This window comes from Melanerpes formicivorus, unplaced genomic scaffold, assembly GCF_026170545.1.
Source record: "Melanerpes formicivorus ecotype bairdi unplaced genomic scaffold, bMelFor1.0.p_v2 SCAF_4, whole genome shotgun sequence".
NCBI classification, from domain to species: domain Eukaryota; kingdom Metazoa; phylum Chordata; class Aves; order Piciformes; family Picidae; genus Melanerpes; species Melanerpes formicivorus.
The window spans coordinates 29,838,168-29,856,636 of NW_027142356.1; the positions used below are offsets into that span (position 1 = coordinate 29,838,168).

At 43.2% G+C, this 18,469-nt stretch overlaps 1 protein-coding gene across 3 annotated transcripts in view; it reads left to right on the forward strand.

The window, feature by feature from the left end:
* Nucleotides 1-18,469, forward strand: part of MTMR7 (myotubularin related protein 7) — a 51,635-nt gene that overhangs the window by 21,470 nt on the left and 11,696 nt on the right. For all 3 annotated transcript variants that reach the window (XM_068137501.1, XM_068137499.1, XM_068137500.1), the window contains exons 5-8: nucleotides 590-718; nucleotides 4,305-4,439; nucleotides 9,730-9,862; nucleotides 16,165-16,274. In XM_068137501.1, coding sequence (XP_067993602.1) covers nucleotides 590-718; nucleotides 4,305-4,439; nucleotides 9,730-9,862; nucleotides 16,165-16,274 — 507 coding nt within the window. The remainder of the gene's footprint in view (nucleotides 1-589; nucleotides 719-4,304; nucleotides 4,440-9,729; nucleotides 9,863-16,164; nucleotides 16,275-18,469) is intronic.

Here is an 18,469-nt window from a genome sequence, read left to right on the forward strand (position 1 = left end):
GGAAGTTAGACCAGGATCTCACTCGCCTCCATGGAAAATTCTGGGATCTTTTGCAAACTCCTTTGGTTCCTTTCAGAAGTGGTAGGCATTGTCAGAGCTGCTTGCCTTTGGTGCCCTTATTTCATACAGATTAATTTCTTTTCCCCAAGCCCTCGGTTTTGCAAATTTTCTTTACATGTTATTGCCATATTTGCTGGAATGTTTGTCTCTATAGTGTTCTCTCAGTATAACAGAGGTGTTTGAGACCTTCACCCACTCCCATCTTTACTTCCAAACTCTGCTACAGAGGAAACTGCAGTTGAAATATGACCTTGTTGTACATCATGCTGAGTTTTTTCTGATGTAAATGCATGCTACCTATCTGTTCTCAATGAGTCATGAATTAACCTTTGCCTTTCAACCATTCTGTTCCAATTTTGCCATCTCTAAGTAAGAATGAATACTTTCCTGCTTCAAAAGACATGTCAGTGATGAGTATGTAATAATGATAGAATGTTCCCTGAGATTAGAGTTCTTTGGTATTTTGTTTTTGTAGACTAAATAATGTTACATGTATCTTGTAGTCCAAATAAGCAGTTTCCTTTGACAGGTCTGTGACTCCTACCCTACGGAAGTGTATGTACCAAAGTCTGCCACTGCACACATCATAGTGGGGAGCTCTAAATTCCGAAGCCGAAGGCGTTTCCCAGCTCTTTCCTACTACTGCAAGAATAACAATGTAAGTGTGTTTTTGTAGCTTTGAAGTGTTTGTTTATTTTGGCCTTGCTTTCAGAGTTCTTCTGGTAAGAAAAGCCACAGACAGAAGGGCCGTGAGGATGATTAGAGAGCTGGAACACCTCTCCTATGAGGACATGCTGAGAGAGTTGGGGTTGTTCAGTCTGAAGAAGAGAACTCTCCAAGGAGATCTTATTGTGGCCTTCCAGTATCTGAAGGGGGCCTACAAGAAAGCTGGGGAGGGACTTTTTAGAGTGTCAGGTAGTGATAGGACTAGATTGAGTGGATCCAAACTAGAGGAGGATAGATTTAAGTTAGATGTTAAGAAGAAGTTCTTCACCATGAGGGTGGTGAGACACTGGAACAGTTTGCCAAGGGAGGTGGTGGAAGCCCCATTCCTGGAGGTTTATAAGGCCAGGCTGGATGTGGCTCTGGGCAACCTGATCTAGTGTGAGGTGTCCCTGCCCATGGTAGCGGGGTTGGAACTAGATGATCCTTGTGGTGCCTTCCAACCCTGACAATTCTGTGATTCTGTGACTGAGAGCAAGTCAAGGTGGAGGAAAACTGTACTTGCAACAATTAAAGAACCATGAATAGCCTCTCAAGAAAAGGTCTATGAATAGACCCAAAAGGATGGGTGACAGAACTACCAAGTTTTGGCTGAATAGCATGTTCAAGAGTCTCACTTTTCCTGTAGGAGTGAGTGAGTTTGGAGGTTGGAGTGATTTGCCAGGTAATACAGTAACAGGGAAGAGTGGGGTAAGATTTCTGAGGGTAGACATTGAACAGCTATGGTGACAGCAGGTTGAGAAGTCTCCTACGTGCAAGGGGAGATGGGTGTCACTCATTCAACCTTTCGTATTCAGAACTTTCCTGTAGCCCTTTAGTAGTTAAAAATTCAATGAGGGTGTGACATCTCACTCTGCATCTTACAGGCTCTGTCTGAATATAAGATAAAACTCTGTTCAGCCTGTGAAATAACCTCATGACTTCATCTCTTGCCCTGCGCTTAAACATAACCCAATAAATTCTACGAACATATGTGCTTGTCCTAAGCAATTGGCTTGGGTCTGCATGAGGTGGTCTTTTCATGGAGTCATGGGTAGTGATTTGCACTTACAATATCACTAGGTCACTTAGGTCTGCATCTGGTCAGCTAACGGTCACTAGGTCAGCTTATCTTCCTGGTTTTGCAGTACTGGTAGTGCAGCTATTTCTTCAGACCAGGCTAAGCATGATCTTAACATCAAGTCTGACTGGACAGATAAGCCATTCTTTGACCGTGGTCCTGGCACATATCTTAGCCTAATGGGGCCCCCAGGATGGTATGATGCAATGTGCTCCAGCCCATGGTTTTCCTGAATCCCAACCTTCATCCACAGCTCTTGAGGTCTATATCTGCCTTGTGTGTGCTACACTATGGTTGAATGTGAGAGAAATGTCTTTTTTTTCCTATTAAAATGTCAGATTGTGGACATACTCATATGTACCTTTTGCTTCATGCAAAGGAGCAACAAAGAGGTGTTCAGGAGGAGACTTGACAGGGTGCTGTTGCATGGGTTAGTTGATTAGGTGGTGTTGGATGATAGGTTGGACGCGATGATCTTGAAGGTCTCTTCCAACCTGGTCTATTCTATTCCTATTCCTATTCTATTCTATTCTATTCTATTCTATTCTATTCTATTCTATTCTATTCTATTCTATTCTATTCTATTCTATTCTATTCTATTCACTGATCAGCAGGCAAGACTCTAGACAGCTAATCATCCATTTGCAAAAGCTATTAACTAAGTATGAACTCTCACACAACTCAGGGTATCTGTTTTATAGATCCATGTTTTACTGACCAGCTACTTGGCTGAAAAAGAGCATATCCTTTCTCACAGTGATAAACAATTGTATGCCAGTCTGCATGGGTCATGACCTTCAGCAGGCAGATTCTCTTCATGCTTACATTTGGTGCCTAGAAAGTGTGTGTATTAGTCCCTTGCTCTCTACAAGTCTATCTGTTCTCTACCTGGCAGAAATACAACCCACTTCTGGGTTGCTTTCTGTTCCTTCTTCCTCAGGCTCATCTGTTCCTGATGGGTCTATGGAGGAACACTCTTGCATTCTTCAGTAGCACAGATTAATAAATTTACTCCAGGAGTCAGGCTGCCTGACCCACTTCCAATGCAGCAAGGTCTTTCTCCAGAGGCAGTGCTGAAAATACACCGCCATCAGTGATCTAGCTGCACATTATGCATTTTGTTTCCTGGCTGTTTAGTAAGTCATGCATTGGTAATAAGCTGGATGTAGTCAGTATCATAACTGGTAAAGCATAAGTGACAATGCAAAAGGCTCCATTCTTTATGTTCTATTAATGTTCTTGTGATTGCAGTGTCATATACTCTTTAACATCTTCATTGATGATCTGGATGAGGGGGTAGAGTCAGTCATCAGCAAGTTTGCAGACGACACCAAGTTAGGAGCAGATGTTAGTCAGTTAGAGGGTAGAAAGGCTCTGCAGAGGGACCTCGACCGACTGGACAGATGGGCAGAATCCAATGGGATGGCATTCAACAAGTCCAAGTGCCGAGTGCTGCACTTTGGCTATGGCAATCCCATGCAGAGCTACAGGCTGGGGTCGGAGTGGCTGGAGAGCTCCCAAACAGAGAGGGACCTGGGGGTACTGATCGACAGCCACCTGAATATGAGCCAGCAGTGTGCCCAGGTGGCCAACAAGGCCAATGGCAACCTGGCCTGCATTAGAAATAGTGTGGCCAGCAGGAGCAGGGAAGTCATTGTGCCCCTGTACTCTGCTTTGGTTAGGCTGCACCTTGAGTACTGTGTCCAGTTCTGGGCCCCTCAGTTTAAGAAGGACATTGAGACACTTGAACGTGTCCAGAGAAGGGCAACAAGGCTGGGGAGAGGCCTTGAGCACAAGCCCTATGAGGAGAGGCTGAGGGAGCTGGGATTGTTTAGCCTGGAGAAGAGGAGGCTCAGGGGAGACCTCATTGCCCTCTACAACTACCTGAAGGGTGGTTGTAGCCGGGAGGGGGTTGGTCTCTTCTCCCAGGCAATCAGCACCAGAACAAGGGGACACAGTCTCAAGCTGCACCAGGGGAGGTTTGGACTCGAGGTGAGGAGGAAGTTCTTCACCGAGCGAGTCATTCGTCATTGGAACGGGCTGCCCAGGGAGGTGCTGGAGTCACCGTCCCTGGAAGGTGTTCAAGAGGGGATTGGATGTGGCACTTGGTGCCATGGTCTAGTCATGGGATCTGTGTTGATAGGTTGGACTCGATGATCCTCGAGGTCTCTTCCAACCTTAGTTATACTGTGATACTGTGATACTGTATTCATTACATCCTCTAGAGACCACCTTTTCCCAAGTTACTCCACATTAGGGAAATACTATATTTAAAATAGTTTGAAACCTGGATTCAAGAAAATACTTGAACCAATGGAGTTGTGTAATTTCAATTCTGCCCTTCCCATGTAACTGAACACCTATGCAAACATCTAATGAGCATATCTGGTAAATGCTTCTGGATGTTAAATAATTTCTGCTTAATAATTGTGTTGGGGTGGTTTGGTTGCTTTTTCTGCAGGCCTCCATATGCAGAAGCAGCCAGCCTTTATCTGGCTTTAGTGCTCGATGCCTTGAGGATGAACAGATGCTCCAAGCCATTAGGAAAGCAAATCCAGGAAGCGATTTCATATATGTTGTTGACACTCGGCCCAAAGTAAGTACATTAAATCTCTTGCACATAGCAAGACTGAATCTGGTTTGAATACATCAGGGAAGATGCACAGTCTAAGTGACTGACCATAATTCTCAGCTGCACTTGTGTAACCCCAGAGGTAAATCAGGATTTATCAGGGGAATCTGACTAGAAGCCTTGCTCATGTTTTTTATCCTTTAAATAATTACTTTTTTTTTTACACTGTGCTTGTATCTTTTTTTATTCTCCCCTAAAAACGGAGATTGCTCACTGATGGGCTTTCTTACTAACAATTTACTGATTTGGTCATTAATAATGTTTTGCAAGATATCAACAAGAAGGTCCCATCCTGTAAACTTTTCTGGTAGAGGACTTTGGTGAGATATCTTCTGTAAAGGCCTGTACTTTAAGTGGAGAGAGTCAAACTGGCCTGCTCAGCCACAATCAACAGCATATTTCCAGCAGCACACTGGCTCCTTCAGGAGGCAGCACTGGCTCCTTCCGGAGGCAGCACTGGCTCCTTCCGGAGGCAGCACTAGGAGGCAGTTAGGAGACACAGAGTGCTTTCATTGAGCTTCTCTGTTTAAAACACTTTTGACATAAAGAAATTTGTATACACAGGTTCCTACTTGTCTCTCCATGCTGCAGGAGTGGACTGATGTGGTAATGCTCCTGTGACCCCAGGTGCCAAATAGAGTCTTGTTGCAGTTTTGCACCTCCTAATGGATATATAAACCTGAAACAGGTAGGAAGTGATAGGCGTCAGTGCAAGCTGTTCCTAGTATTCCTTGGGAAAGCTTTAAAAAATATGTAAGTAGGGATATCAAAGGTGGTGGGAAGTTTCCCACTGCTCTTAGAAGCTAAAAAACTACATGCTGCTTCTCCCATCCAAACTGTTTCCTTGCCAAGATTATGGATGTTGATGGGCACTTCAATTCAGCACTCCCAAATACTCTTCATGTGCTGTCCCTGGTTATGTTTGATAATCTTCAAAACAAAAGATTTGTCTGCAGAGGAAATCTTGTTTCCACTTGATGTAAATGTACCAGGATGATCATATGCAGAACTTTACTTAGGCTACTGTCATTTTCTCCTTGCTTAGAAGTAGCTAATATAAACTTACTATTTATGAATACATAAAATTATTTTATAACTCTTTATAAAAAGAAAAGACTCAGTTATCCTCCACATTACAGAAGATGACAGAAAAGCTGGCAAGTGGGGTATGCTCTCTTTAGAGGCTGTATCCTCATATTCCCTGAGATTAAGCAAAGACAGGCACAGTTTAGAGAGCTTTGCAACTACTTAAAGAGCAACAGATGGAATTCTGGTAGGTGATGTGGAAAACTTGTTAGTAAATATTGTGACAGCTGCAAAGTTTAGCAGCTGATAATATTTAAAATAAATGTCAGAAGGCTTTGCAATTTTAACCTTATATTTATTTCCTTTTAAAGAGGGCTATCTATTAAGGATTTCTGTGGTAAAACTCATCTGCTGCAGAGACAGTTACTAGCATTTATTGTACTGGGGATTAGCTCAGTTAGAGACTAGGTACTTCTCATTCAGGGTTGCAGGGGTTTGTGGTGGCTTAGACTCAGTGTACAGATCTTCCTTCCTGAAGCTGTATGCTATTGCAGAAAGGGACTGCTTCAGTTTGTTTATACTAGAACACTGATGTCCACTTCAAAAGAGAAAGATTAGGATTCAGCAGATAATTTGTATCTTTCTAGCAAGTCACACGGAGGACTCTGTCCTTAAAGGACTTTTGCTGTTCACAGGCTGGATCTTTTTTCTTTTTTTTTTTCAATTGTTCATTGGTAGTCAAAACATCAGCAGACTGCTGGTTGATACACAAGAAGTTTGTTATGCCTGTGCTTTTTCCTCAATTGCTTACTACAAGTTAAAAGAAGTTTTACACAAGACCTGAGTAAAAGAAAAGTGTTGGTTGGATTTAGGGTTTTTTTTTTGGGGGGGTTGTTTGTTTGTTTTACTAGATTTCTATCTTAGAGTATTGTTCCTTCTGTTGTACCATGAAATCCATAGTGTCATAGTATCAGTCAGGGTTGGAAGGGACCACAAGGGTCATCTAGTTCTAACCCCCCTGCCATGGGCAGGGACACCTCACACTAGATCAGGCTGGCCAGAGCCTCGTCCAGCCTGATCTTAAACACCTCCAGGGACAGGGCTTCAACCACCTCCCTGGACAACCTATTCCAGGGTCTCACCACTCTCATGGTGAAGAACCTCCTCCTCATCTCCAGCCTGAATCTCCCCACCTCCACCTTCATTCCATTCCCCCTAGTCCTATCACTACCTGAGATCCTGAGAAGTCCTTCCCCAGCCTTCCTGTAGGCCCCCTTCAGATACTGGAAGGCCACAATTAGGTCACCTCGGAGCCTTCTCTTCTGCAGACTGAACAGCCCCAACTCCTTCAGTCTGTCCTCATAGGAGAGGTGAGAGGTGCTCCAGCCCTCTGATCATTCTCGTGGCCCTTCTCTGTACATGTTCCAGCATGGCCATATCCCTCTTGTAATAGGGGCTCCAGAACTGGACACAGTACTCCAGGTACTTCGTGTCCACCAGCACCCCCAAGTCTCTCTCCTCAGGGCTGCTTTCCAGCCAGTCACTGCCCAGCCTGGATTTGTGCCTGGGATTGCCTCGACCCAGATGCAGGACCCTGCACTTGCTCTTGTTGAACCTCATGAGTTTGGCTTGTGCCCACCTCTCCAGCCTGTCAAGGTCCCTCTGGATGGCCTCCCTTCCCTCCAGCGTGTCTGCTGCACCACACAGCTTGGTGTCATCAGCAAACTTGCTGAGGGTGCACTCAATGCCACTGTCCATGTCCCCCACAAAGATGTTGAACAAGCCTGGTCCCAGGACTGATCCCTGAGGGACTCCGCTTGTCACTGGCCTCCACTGGGACATGGAGCCATTGACAGCCACTCTTTGGGTGTGGCCATCAAGCCAGTTCCTTATCCATCTAGTGGTCCACCCATCAAACCCGTGTGTGACCTGTTTTGAGACCAGGATGTGGTGCGGGACAGTGTCGAAGGCTTTGCTCAGGTCCAGGTAAATGACATCAGTTGCTCACCCCTTAGCTATTAATTTTGTCACCTGCTCATAGAAGGCCACCAGGTTTGTCAGGCAGTGTTGTTTGCCATGCAGTGCTTCAGTTCCTAATGGTGGTCCACAAATGCACCTATGAGTTCCCACTGCTGAGTTCTGCTCGTGGGAGTGGATGTGCTAGAAAGTGTGAAGACGGTGAAAGATCCCCTATCTTTACACATCAAATTAGACAGAATTAAAGAACTGAAAACTGGCCTCATCTACCTGATTAACTTTGCATCTAAAATGACATTATAGTGGCCCAAAAAGTTTCTAGTCTTCAGCCCTTTCCTTTGAAAGCTGAAAGGTCAAATTCAGTCCATGAAAATCTGTTTTGACATAGGATGTGAAAAAGCCAAAAGCTCAACTTGTTCATCTTATTTGGAGGTAAGTTGGCAGCAGGCAACCAGTCCTACTCAGTTGCATGCATTTGGCTCTAAATTTAAATTAATCTGGAGTATGTGTGTTTGGTATGGAAGAGATCAGGAAGGGACACATTCCTGTAGATCCCATGGTACCATTAGGCAAGTACTGAAGTATACTGCTGTGAATTTCAGAAGTGACCAGGGAAGCAGCAAATCAGTAGTACTGCCTGAGATACAGGGAAACAGACTGAGATGGAGTCATCTGCCCAACCTCTTGTACCCTGGGTAATGCCTAGGAGATACTTTGTTTTGATTTTTGATGAGCATGGGCTCTCACTGCAATGAAGATGAGTCACTTTTTGTCCCATGCAATTTGTCCAACTGATGCTTCCAAGAGCCTTGTTTAGTGCCCTCCACTTTGAATATGCAATATTCATTGTTATTTCATTCTTAAGTATTTCCTGAGCAGAAGCTGTCAGTTGTGCTTGGAGGTGTGGAGGTTCTGCAGTGTGGGCTGCTCTGTTACTCCTGTAGCCTCCATGTTTCTTGGGAAAAAAAGGTTCCCCAACCTTACTCTGTGCCTTTCATAGAAGAGCAGGGACTTAATCAAATAGACAATTTCTTCCTACTGGACAGTGAGATTTTAGGGGGAAAAAAAATAATAGATAGGGTAATAAACTAAAAGTAGTTGATTAGTTTCTATCAGCTTTAGTTTTCAGCCCCAAATGAAAATCTGGCAAAAGGGGCTTGGCAGATATTTTTCTTTTCCTCAAGCATGTCAAAAGTGGGGGGAAATAAGTGTTTAAAAATCCCTTAATTTTACACTTGGGAAAACAGAACTAAAGAAGCATTTGGTGAGTTTCCCATGCCAGGAACCAAGTGAAAGATTCAAAGACAAAACTCTAGCTTCCAGCTGAATGGGGTTTGGTTTTTTTTTGCTGAAGCACAGCAAAATATTTGATAACACTGCATTGCAGATGAAAAATATTTGTGGTAATTTTGCCAGTTCAAATCTTTTGTGGTCTTAACTAGAGCCAAGATACTATAAATTTAGGAAAAAACTACTCCAACTCTCTCTTCACTATTCCAAGCTTCAGAGAAGTAAGCTGTATTAACTTTTGGCTGTTTTGAGCAGTAAAACACAGTAACTAGGGCAACCTTATAGTGTACATGTTTTGAAACAGGGGCATGGCAGATAAGACACTGCCACCTCCTGGGTATATTCTGCCAGTAAACATATTCTGATAAAAAAATAGAATAGCCTTTTAAATACAAATGAAAACCTTTAGGCTCTTGCAGAGGAGCCATGCATAAGCTGAGGGAGTTTTATGTCTAACCTCATTGATGACGAAATGAAGCTGGAGGTGGGGAGATTCAGGCTGGATGTGAGGAGGAGGTTCTTCACCATGAGAGTGGTGAGACCCTGGAATGGGTTGTCCAGGGAGGTGGTCAAGGCCCAGTCCCTGGGGGTGTTTAAGAGCAGGCTGGATGAGGCTCTGGGCAGCCTGATCTAGTGTGGGGTGTCCCTGCCCATGGCAGGGGGGTTGGAACTAGATGATCCTTGTGGTCCCTTCCAACCCTGAATGAATCTATGAAACTATGAAATTTCACTCCAAGTGTGTGAAATAGAGGACAGAGGCTCAGCGACCCAGCACCCTGCAATAGGCTGTAAGCGGATCCCTGATTGTGTTGACACTGTGATAAATGCTTCCTATTCATCCCTGACTTCAATCACTTTGATTTATTGCAGCAGACCACGAGCTTTGTTGTGAAAAGAATCTGTTTGCTACTGCTTTTCCTCCAATTTTGCCTATTTAATTAATTTTTTTTTTTTTTTTCAGCTCAATGCAATGGCAAACAGAGCAGCAGGGAAGGGATATGAAAATGAAGACAACTACTCCAACATCAAGTTTCAATTCATAGGCATTGAGAACATCCATGTCATGAGAAACAGTCTGCAGAAAATGCTTGAAGGTAATGCTCTTCTTTATTGAAATCTAGAGGAATGATTTGCTCCTTCTGTCACACAAATCAGGGTAATGCTCTGAATTCAGCAGCCGTGTAAGAAGGTACGAAAAGAAACCCTTACCTGTTGCAGCTGTACACAGCTCCTGGAGTTTGTGCAACAGAGTGTCACTGCAGCTAGTGGTACAGCTTGTTTCATGGGTGAAATCCAGATGTTCATTAATGACAAAATTAGTTTGACTTCAATACATCGATGAGTTGGACTAGATGGTCTCAAAGGTCTTTTCCAATCTGGTCTTCTCTTCTCTTCTCTTCTCTTCTCTTCTCTTCTCTTCTCTTCTCTTCTCTTCTCTTCTCTTCTCTTCTCTTCTCTTCTCTTCTCTTCTCTTCTCTTCTCTTCTCTTCTCTTCTCTTCTCTTCTCTTCTCTTCTCTTCTCTTCTCTTCTCTTCTCTTCTCTTCTCTTCTCTCTTCTCTTCTCTTCTCTTCTCTTCTCTTCTCTTCTCTTCTCTTCTCTTCTCTTCTCTTCTCTTCTCTTCTCTTCTCTTCTCTTCTCTTCTCCTCTCTTCTCCTCTCTTCTCCTCTCTTCTCCTCTCTTCTTCTCTCCTCTCCTCTCCTCTCCTCTCCTCTCTTCTCTTTTCTCTTCTCTTGCAATTTGAGAATAAGATGAAAAATAGTCACTTGTAGGTAACTTTGAAGCTAGTGGATGATACAGGGATTTATGTTTTTTAAGCTCAGGAAACCTGTGGTTTGCTTTTTGTCTGTAGCCACTGAGGCAGTCATGCATTTTAGACTGTGAATTTCAGTTGAAACTTACTCATGCCCTGTATGGAGCATGTCACATCACGTTTATCTATGAAACTCACAGTCAGCTGGTGTAACCATTCACTACCTTCGTAATCCCATGGAAATGAGTAGTAATTGCTTTATAAATATGAAAATCAATAATAATTGCTTTATAGATAATTATCAGTGCACAAATAAGCACATCTCTACTGCCATTTGGGGTTGTTTGGGGTTTTTTTTTTGGGAGGGTGAGGAGTGCATTACTGTTTAGAGGCCTTCCAGGAAATGGGTGAGAATAAATAAGCTATCCTTGACCCTTGTTGATTTTTAACAAGCAAAGAGCAAATTGTGCTCACTCCACTCCAGAGAGTCTCAGTACTTAATGTATATCATCAAGACATTCTGTTATCTCCTGGATCATCTTGATCTAGCTGTTCTTGATTCAGTTCTCTGCCCCTGCTCTTTTACTCTTCATCTGTCTCCCTTCATCTATATGCAAATGTGAAAATTTTAGGTCTAAGAAGGGCTTACATTTTCCATAACAGGAGACCTATGCCTTCCTTTCAAATAAGAGCAGTTTATGACAACCTTTACTAACATGTGAAGCAGGAAAAAGAGTCACAGTATTCACAACTTTTACTTAATTCCTTAGTCTGAAGAAGGAAAGCAAGAAGGATATTTAGTTCACTACGAAGTCTTGTTTGACCACAGGAGAGGTCAAGTGAATAAACCTGTCCCTTTATTTGCTCATCTTAAGACTATCAAAGATAAAATAGTAAACAAACAGCCTGGCTGCATGGGACAGTGCTATGTATTATTTTTTCTGCCAGAGGCTGATGACCCAAGCCCATGTTCCAAACTGACATGTTACAAGAGGCTGAGGGAGCTGGGGTTGCTTAGCCTGGAGAAGAGGAGGCTCAGGGGAGACCTTATTGCTCTCTACAACTACCAGAAGGGAGGTTGTAGCCAGGTGGGGGTTGGTCTCTTCTCCCAGGCAACCAGCACCAGAACAAGAGGACGCAGTCTCAAGCTGTGACAGAGGAGATTCAGACTGGATGTTAGGAAGAAATTCTTCATAGAGAGAGTGATTGGCCATTGGAATGTGCTGCCCATGGAGGTGGTGGAGACACCATCACTGGAGGTGTTTAGGAAGAGACTGGATGGGGTGCTTGGTGCCATGGTTTAGTTGATTAGATGGTGTTGGCTGATAGGTTGGACACGATGATCTTGAAGGTCTCTTCCAACCTGGTCTGGTCTGGTCTGGTCTATTCTATTCTATTCTATTCTATTCTATTCTATTCTATTCTATTCTATTCTATTCTATTCTATTCTATTCTTCAGGCTGCCTGCAGGACATAACTTCTTAGTATCTATTTTTAAATGAGCCACATGCTCAAAACATCTGCTTTTTTCTCTTTTTTTTTCCCACAGGCTTTATATTTGCTGTGTTGAAACCTGGCATTTAGCAACATGGATGATAAGATTAGAAATCAGAGAAATGAAGTTCATATTTTTGAGGTTTTCAAGCACTTTCTTTGGTTTTGTTTTTAAACTCATGACTTTCAGTGCACAAGCAATGCTTTTCTCCTGTAAGGGGTTGCATATTTTTTCCCCTTTTTCCAGTAGTTATTACTTGACTTGTGCATATAAAGGAAACCAGGTTTCAGCTTTATGATTTTACTGGCTAATTCTAGCAATGGTATTTATCTTACTCCTGTATAATGCTACTTTTTGGCAAAGTATATCAGAATTGTGAAGTGGTTAAATCTGTAAATGTTGAGATTTGGCTGGGCCCTGGAATTAAAATACATTTAAACACGCTGGAATTTCCTTCTGGAAAAAAAATATTCAAGTTTTACTTTTGTCTCTGCTGCCTCATATTAGTATTGGAGGTGTATGTGGTGAGGCAGGAATGCTGCCTCATGTTAGTATTGGAGGTGTATGTGTTGAGGCAGGAATGCTGCCACATATTAGTACTGGAAATGGATGTGCAGATCCTTGTAATAATTTTGATCCTGCACACCACCTCCTCCAAATATTTTATAACATTAGCAGAAAATGCTGGCACAAGGACTTTTCTCAGTAGAAATTCAAGAGCTGACTGAGGCTGCTGTTTGGCATTTGTGATGGGGCGGGTTTTGCTGTACATCCAGGGGCCAGCAAAGGCTTGACCCTCATTTGTTGTGCATTGAGATGATGACCCCACATGCTCCCTCTCTGTATTTAAACAGCAAATACAAGCTTCTCGTCCCCTCATGCCAGGAGCAGTGGTTGCTGATGTAAGAGCAGCCCTCTGATCCTTGGACTTCAGTGACAGATCAGACAGAAAGAGAGCCCAATTTTGGCTGAGAACATTTATTCCTTCCTCTTATTATTGCCATCCTGCCAGAAATGGAGAAACTGGTTCAGCATCTCCCTTTGCTACTTTTGCTGGTGGAAGAAGCTGTTTCCACCATGTGTCCTGCTTCTTCTTGCCCTCCTAGGAAAGGGAGCATCACTGGATTGTTATGAGCTCTGCCCAGGGGCTCTTGATTTTCTACAGTCCACATAGGTCATTTCTCCAAGATTTTGGTGCTTTTTCTGTGAGATGAAAACTCCTTTTCCCCTTAGGATAAGTCTCATAATTGAATTAATAATCAAATTCAGTATTAATGTCCAGATCAGTAGCCAAAATGGTGTGAAATATACAGTGTACGCCTTTAGGAAAGTCTGAACTTTGCTCAGTGAAGTGGATGGTAAATATTGACTCTAATTTGGTAGTGGGAATGAGCAAAGCACTATTTCAGCCTTGCCTTGGACTTCTGCAAACAGTGGCAAGAGCTTCAGCCAGAATTCAGCTACTAATTGGTCATGCTTCCATCTGTACAGGAGCATTAATCATGTGAAAAGCTGTTTGCTTTCAGTGCTGCTATCTGTGCATTTTTATAAATGGCCTTCAAAAATTACTTTTAAAATAGCCATCTGGAAGAGGCCCTAGGTACAAAGATTGCAAGACTTTGTATGGACACGTTAGGCTATTTTGCCTCTAAAATAAGCAGAGCTGAGATAGTCAGATGTATGCAGATGTGGTAGAAACTCTGGCTTGTAAAACAAAATTCCCATTACACTGAAGAAAACTGTCAGCCAAGCTGTCAGCCCATGGCTTGGATGGGAGGACACTGCGATGGGTTAGGAACTGGCTGGATGGCCAAGCCCAGAGAGTGGTGGTGAATGGTGCCACAGCCAGCTGGCGGCCAGTCACTAGTGGAGTCCCCCAAGGATCAGTGCTGGGCCCCATTCTCTTTAACATCTTTATTGATGATCTGGATGAGGGCATTGAGTCCATCATCAGTAAATTTGCTGACGACACCAAGCTGGAGGCAGCAGTTGATCTGCTGGAGGGTAGAGAGGCTCTGCAGAGAGACCTCGACAGGCTGGACAGATGGGCAGAATCCAACGGCATGAGATTTAACACATCCAAGTGCCAGGTTCTGCACATTGGCCACAACAACCCCATGCAGTGCTACAGGCTGGGGTCAGAGTGGCTGGAGAGCAGGCAGGCAGAGAGGGACCTGGGGGTGCTGGTTGATGGTAGGATGAACATGAGCCTGCAGTGTGCCCAGGCAGCCAGGAGGGCCAATGGCATCCTGGCCTGCATCAAGAACAGTGTGGCCAGCAGGAGCAGGGAGGTCATTCTGCCCCTGTACACTGCACTGGTTAGGCCACACCTCGAGTACTGTGTCCAGTTCTGGGCCCCTCAGTTTAGGAAGGAGGTTGACTTGCTGGAGCGTGTCCAGAAAAAGGCAACAAAGTTGGTGAGGGGCTTGGAACACAAGCCCTATGAGGAGAGGCCGAGGGAGCTGGGGCTGCTTAGCCTGGAGAATAGGAGTTGTAGACAGGCAGAGGTTGGTCTCTTCTCCCAGACAGCCAGCACCAGAACAAGAGGACACAGTCTCAGGCTGCACCAGGGGAGGTTCAGGCTGGAGGTCAGGAGGAAGTTTTACACAGAGAGAGTGATTGTCCACTGGAATGGGCTGCCCGGTGAGGTGGTGGAGTCGCCATCACTGGAGGTGTTCAGGAGACTTGACAGGGTGCTTGGTTGCATGGGTTAGTTGATTAGGTGGTGTTGGATGATAGGTTGGACACGATGATCTTGAAGGTCTCTTCCAACATCTTCTGTTCTGTTCTGTTCTGTTCTGTTCTATTCTGTTCTATTCTATTCTATTCTATTCTATTCTATTCTATTCTATTCTATTCTATTCTATTCTATTCTATTCTATTCTATTCTATTCTATTCTATTCTATAGCTATGTTATTGGTCATAATGGTGATAATTCACTGAGTCTTTTAGAAGATAACCAGAGGACAAGAGACCTGCTAAGACATTACTAATTCAGATCATACATTAAGGCAGTAAAAGCCATGAGATTTTTCTTTCAGTCACTTATACTGCTTAATATCTTTTTTTTCCTTAGAAGACAGTATCATTCTACATGGGACAAATTTATTTTTGCATATTAATTGCACCAAATACTGTTGAGTATTGCTTTGATGATTGAGGTATCTGAACTAGATATAATCTGATTGCTCTTGGGTTTTTTTTCTGCTGATGCCACAAACTCTGTAATACTAAAGACCAGACATTAAATACAAAAGGATAGAAACTTCATAGTAAATGTAGCATAGAGCTTGGAATTCTTCCAGGAAACTTTTTTCCTTGATGAATTATGGCTTTTCCTCAGCATCAGAATACTTTCTGACTACAAATTAAGTTTTAGTAAGGTTTCATTCAGAGGTGGAGAACTGTTGACTTAAACATCATTACCTGCTGCTGAGGGCTGGGTTTGATGTGTCTGCAGTTGCAGAGAGCACTTCATCAGCAAATGTGGTTAGGGATAGGAGGCTGTGGCATTGGTTGGGTGGCTGTCTGCCTGTCCACAGCAGAAATCATGCCTTCCATTTCCAAGTCATAGTATCATAGTATCATTCAGGGTTGGAAGGGACCACAAGGATCATCTAGTTCCAACCCCCCTGCCATGGGCAGGGACACCCCACACTAGATCAGGCTGGACAGAGCCTCATCCAGCCTGGGCTTAAACACCTCCAGGGACGGGGCCTTGACCACCTCCCTGGACAACCCATTCCAGGGCTTCACCACTCTCATGGTGAAGAACCTCCTCCTCACATCTAGCCTGAATCTCCTCATCATTAAATACAAGATCCCCTCTCAAGGGTTTGAAAACTTCACTTGCCACACAGCTTTGGAAAACCTGTACTGCACAGAAGGATGTACTTGGTAAACTTTGCAACAGGCTTTGTGACAGCTTCTCTTTTTAATGTAAATCAGCATATTGGGTGAAGTTTCACCTAGTCTTGTTTCTTAAACATATGCTTTTTTCACTGGTAGTTTGATTGTAAAGTAGCCATTAATTTAAAAAGTTTTATGTGGGGGATACCTGATCTGAAGAGATAACTCTTAGGTTAAACAGTCAGTGAAAGCTTAAGGGACCATAATTACTGGACATTTAAGATGTATCCTATTTTGCAGTTTGTGAGCTGAAATCGCCTTCAATGAGTGATTTTCTGTGGGGCCTAGAAAATTCTGGCTGGCTGAAGCATATCAAAGCCATTATGGATGCTGGCATTTTTATTGCAAAGGTAAAGTGTGTAAAATGAGAACAAAACTTGGATTAACCAGACACAGAAAGTGAGGACTGAATTTGCTTGTGGGCAGCTTCTGGTGTCTTCATTGATGTTTTATCTGAAAAAAAATGCCATCTTGCAGTGCTTCCTACAAGAGGAGAGACGGTTCTTAAATGCTGTCATGTACACATTTTGATAACATAATAAAACAGTTTGTGTTCTTTTCATTGAAGAATTCAAATGTACTAAGGCCTCTACTAGTCTGTATCTTGTTATTCCAGGCATTTGAATGTCCATATTTACTCCCCAGTAGTAACTCTCATTGTTTCTTTCCTTATTTCCCTTGCCTCCTCCACTGGACATTTCTTTGCTGAAGGTTTCTGTTTGAGGACTACTTCTTTTCATGGTAGTATAGGAATCTTAGCTACTGTGTTAACCCTCTCAGCTAGTTGATGACCAGCTAAATTCACTTAACCCATGTGTAGTAGCTTCTTTTCATACTGGAAAATTGTTTCAGGAAACAGTTGTTAGCTTTGAAAAGAAATTCTTTATCCCAATCCCACCCAAAGTAACGCTGACCGGACGTGACACTTGGTGCCATGGTTTAGTAGTCATGAGGTCTTGGGTGACAGGTTGGACTTGATGATCTTTGAGATCTTTTCCAACCTTATTGATTCTATGATCTATGGTATCTGCTGGTAGTAGTTTTAATATTAACCCCTTCCTCGTGCTCTACCTTTTACTGTTTCAATTCCTATTTTTGAGATCACTATGACAATTTCTTACAGGCCATTTTATTCACATGACTTTCTACACACAACCATATGGGTTCCCCCTCTCAGTAACTGATTGTTTCTCTGGTTTTGCTGCTTCTTGCTCAGCAGGCAGCTGTAGTTTCTTAGCTCAACAGCAGCAGTGGGATAAATGCACGCTATTTATTTCTCCCTGCCCTACTAACTTTCATTAGCTTATTGAAATCAAACAGTTTACATTAGTTCTTGCCAACTTTTCCCCAGTGGCTAGTCTTAAAATACTGCCCCAAAAATGTATCCTTTGTCAATATGCTTGCTAACCTCATGCCTCCTCAGTCATGCATTTTGACCTGTTCTTATTTGTATGGTTCCCAGTTCTCAGTTGTTGGCCTACTGCCCACAGGGGTTCTATTTTGGTAGGATTTACGTGTCTCTTGAGATAAATAAGTATAATTTATTATTATTGCTCATTCCCTATTAATCCCAAATTTAACTTAAATGTTTATCTAAGCAGTGTCTTTCCTAAACTGTTATTTCTCTACTTTCTAAATGTAGTTCTCTAGAAATGACAAAGGCCAAACCCCTTAGAATCAGAAAAAAAATAGACTCTCAAGTTCCAAAAATAATGCAACACCATATTTTTGGAGACCTTAATATGATCTCTTCTTCATGTGTTTATGTATAAAATGGGATCCTCTCTCCACAGTTATTTACATTGTGGATACTGACAATATCTTGCTTAGTAGATAATGACATTTACCACTACCACAGGCTTCTTCACAAACCTGTTGTCTCGGTCTGGAGACACAGTTCTTTTAAATATTCCCGTGTTGTGAAATTAGAGGCACAAACAAGGCCAAAATATCAACAGCTAGACTATTTATTACATAAATTAAGGGGACATAAGAAGGGGAGAGGGAGAAAATAGAGGGGGAGAGAGAAAAGAGAGAGAGAAGAGGAAAGGAATTATATTACCACACCCCTCATCCCCCCCCTCCCCAAGACAGTTTGAGTCTGCGGAGGAAAGGTGCTGCAGGAGATGTTGGGTTGGTACAGGAACGGTGCTGAGGCTCTGGCTGGAGAAGAGCTGTGGTCCTCTGGGCAGCCTGGGTCTGTAGAGAAAGGGTGCTGAGGCTTTGGCTGGAGAAGAGCTGTGGTCCTCTGGGCAGCCTCTTTTCTCCGGAGCAGCATTGTCCCGGCTTTCCCTTCTCAGCGGCATGGTCCGTCTCCTGTGTTTTCCTTCATCTCCGTTTTTCTCCCTAACATGCCAGTAGTTGCTCAAGTCTTTTATACAGTTTTTAGTCCTTAGGTATGTATCCAAGTATTGTCCCTCAGGAATTCCAGGGGCCAGGAAATCATCCTTAGGTAAATGTCCAGGTATCGTTCCCTCGGAAATCTTTCTGTGTATTTCTGTGTGTTTGGGCAAGGTTCTGGATGGAGGGGGCAGGGGGGCCTCCG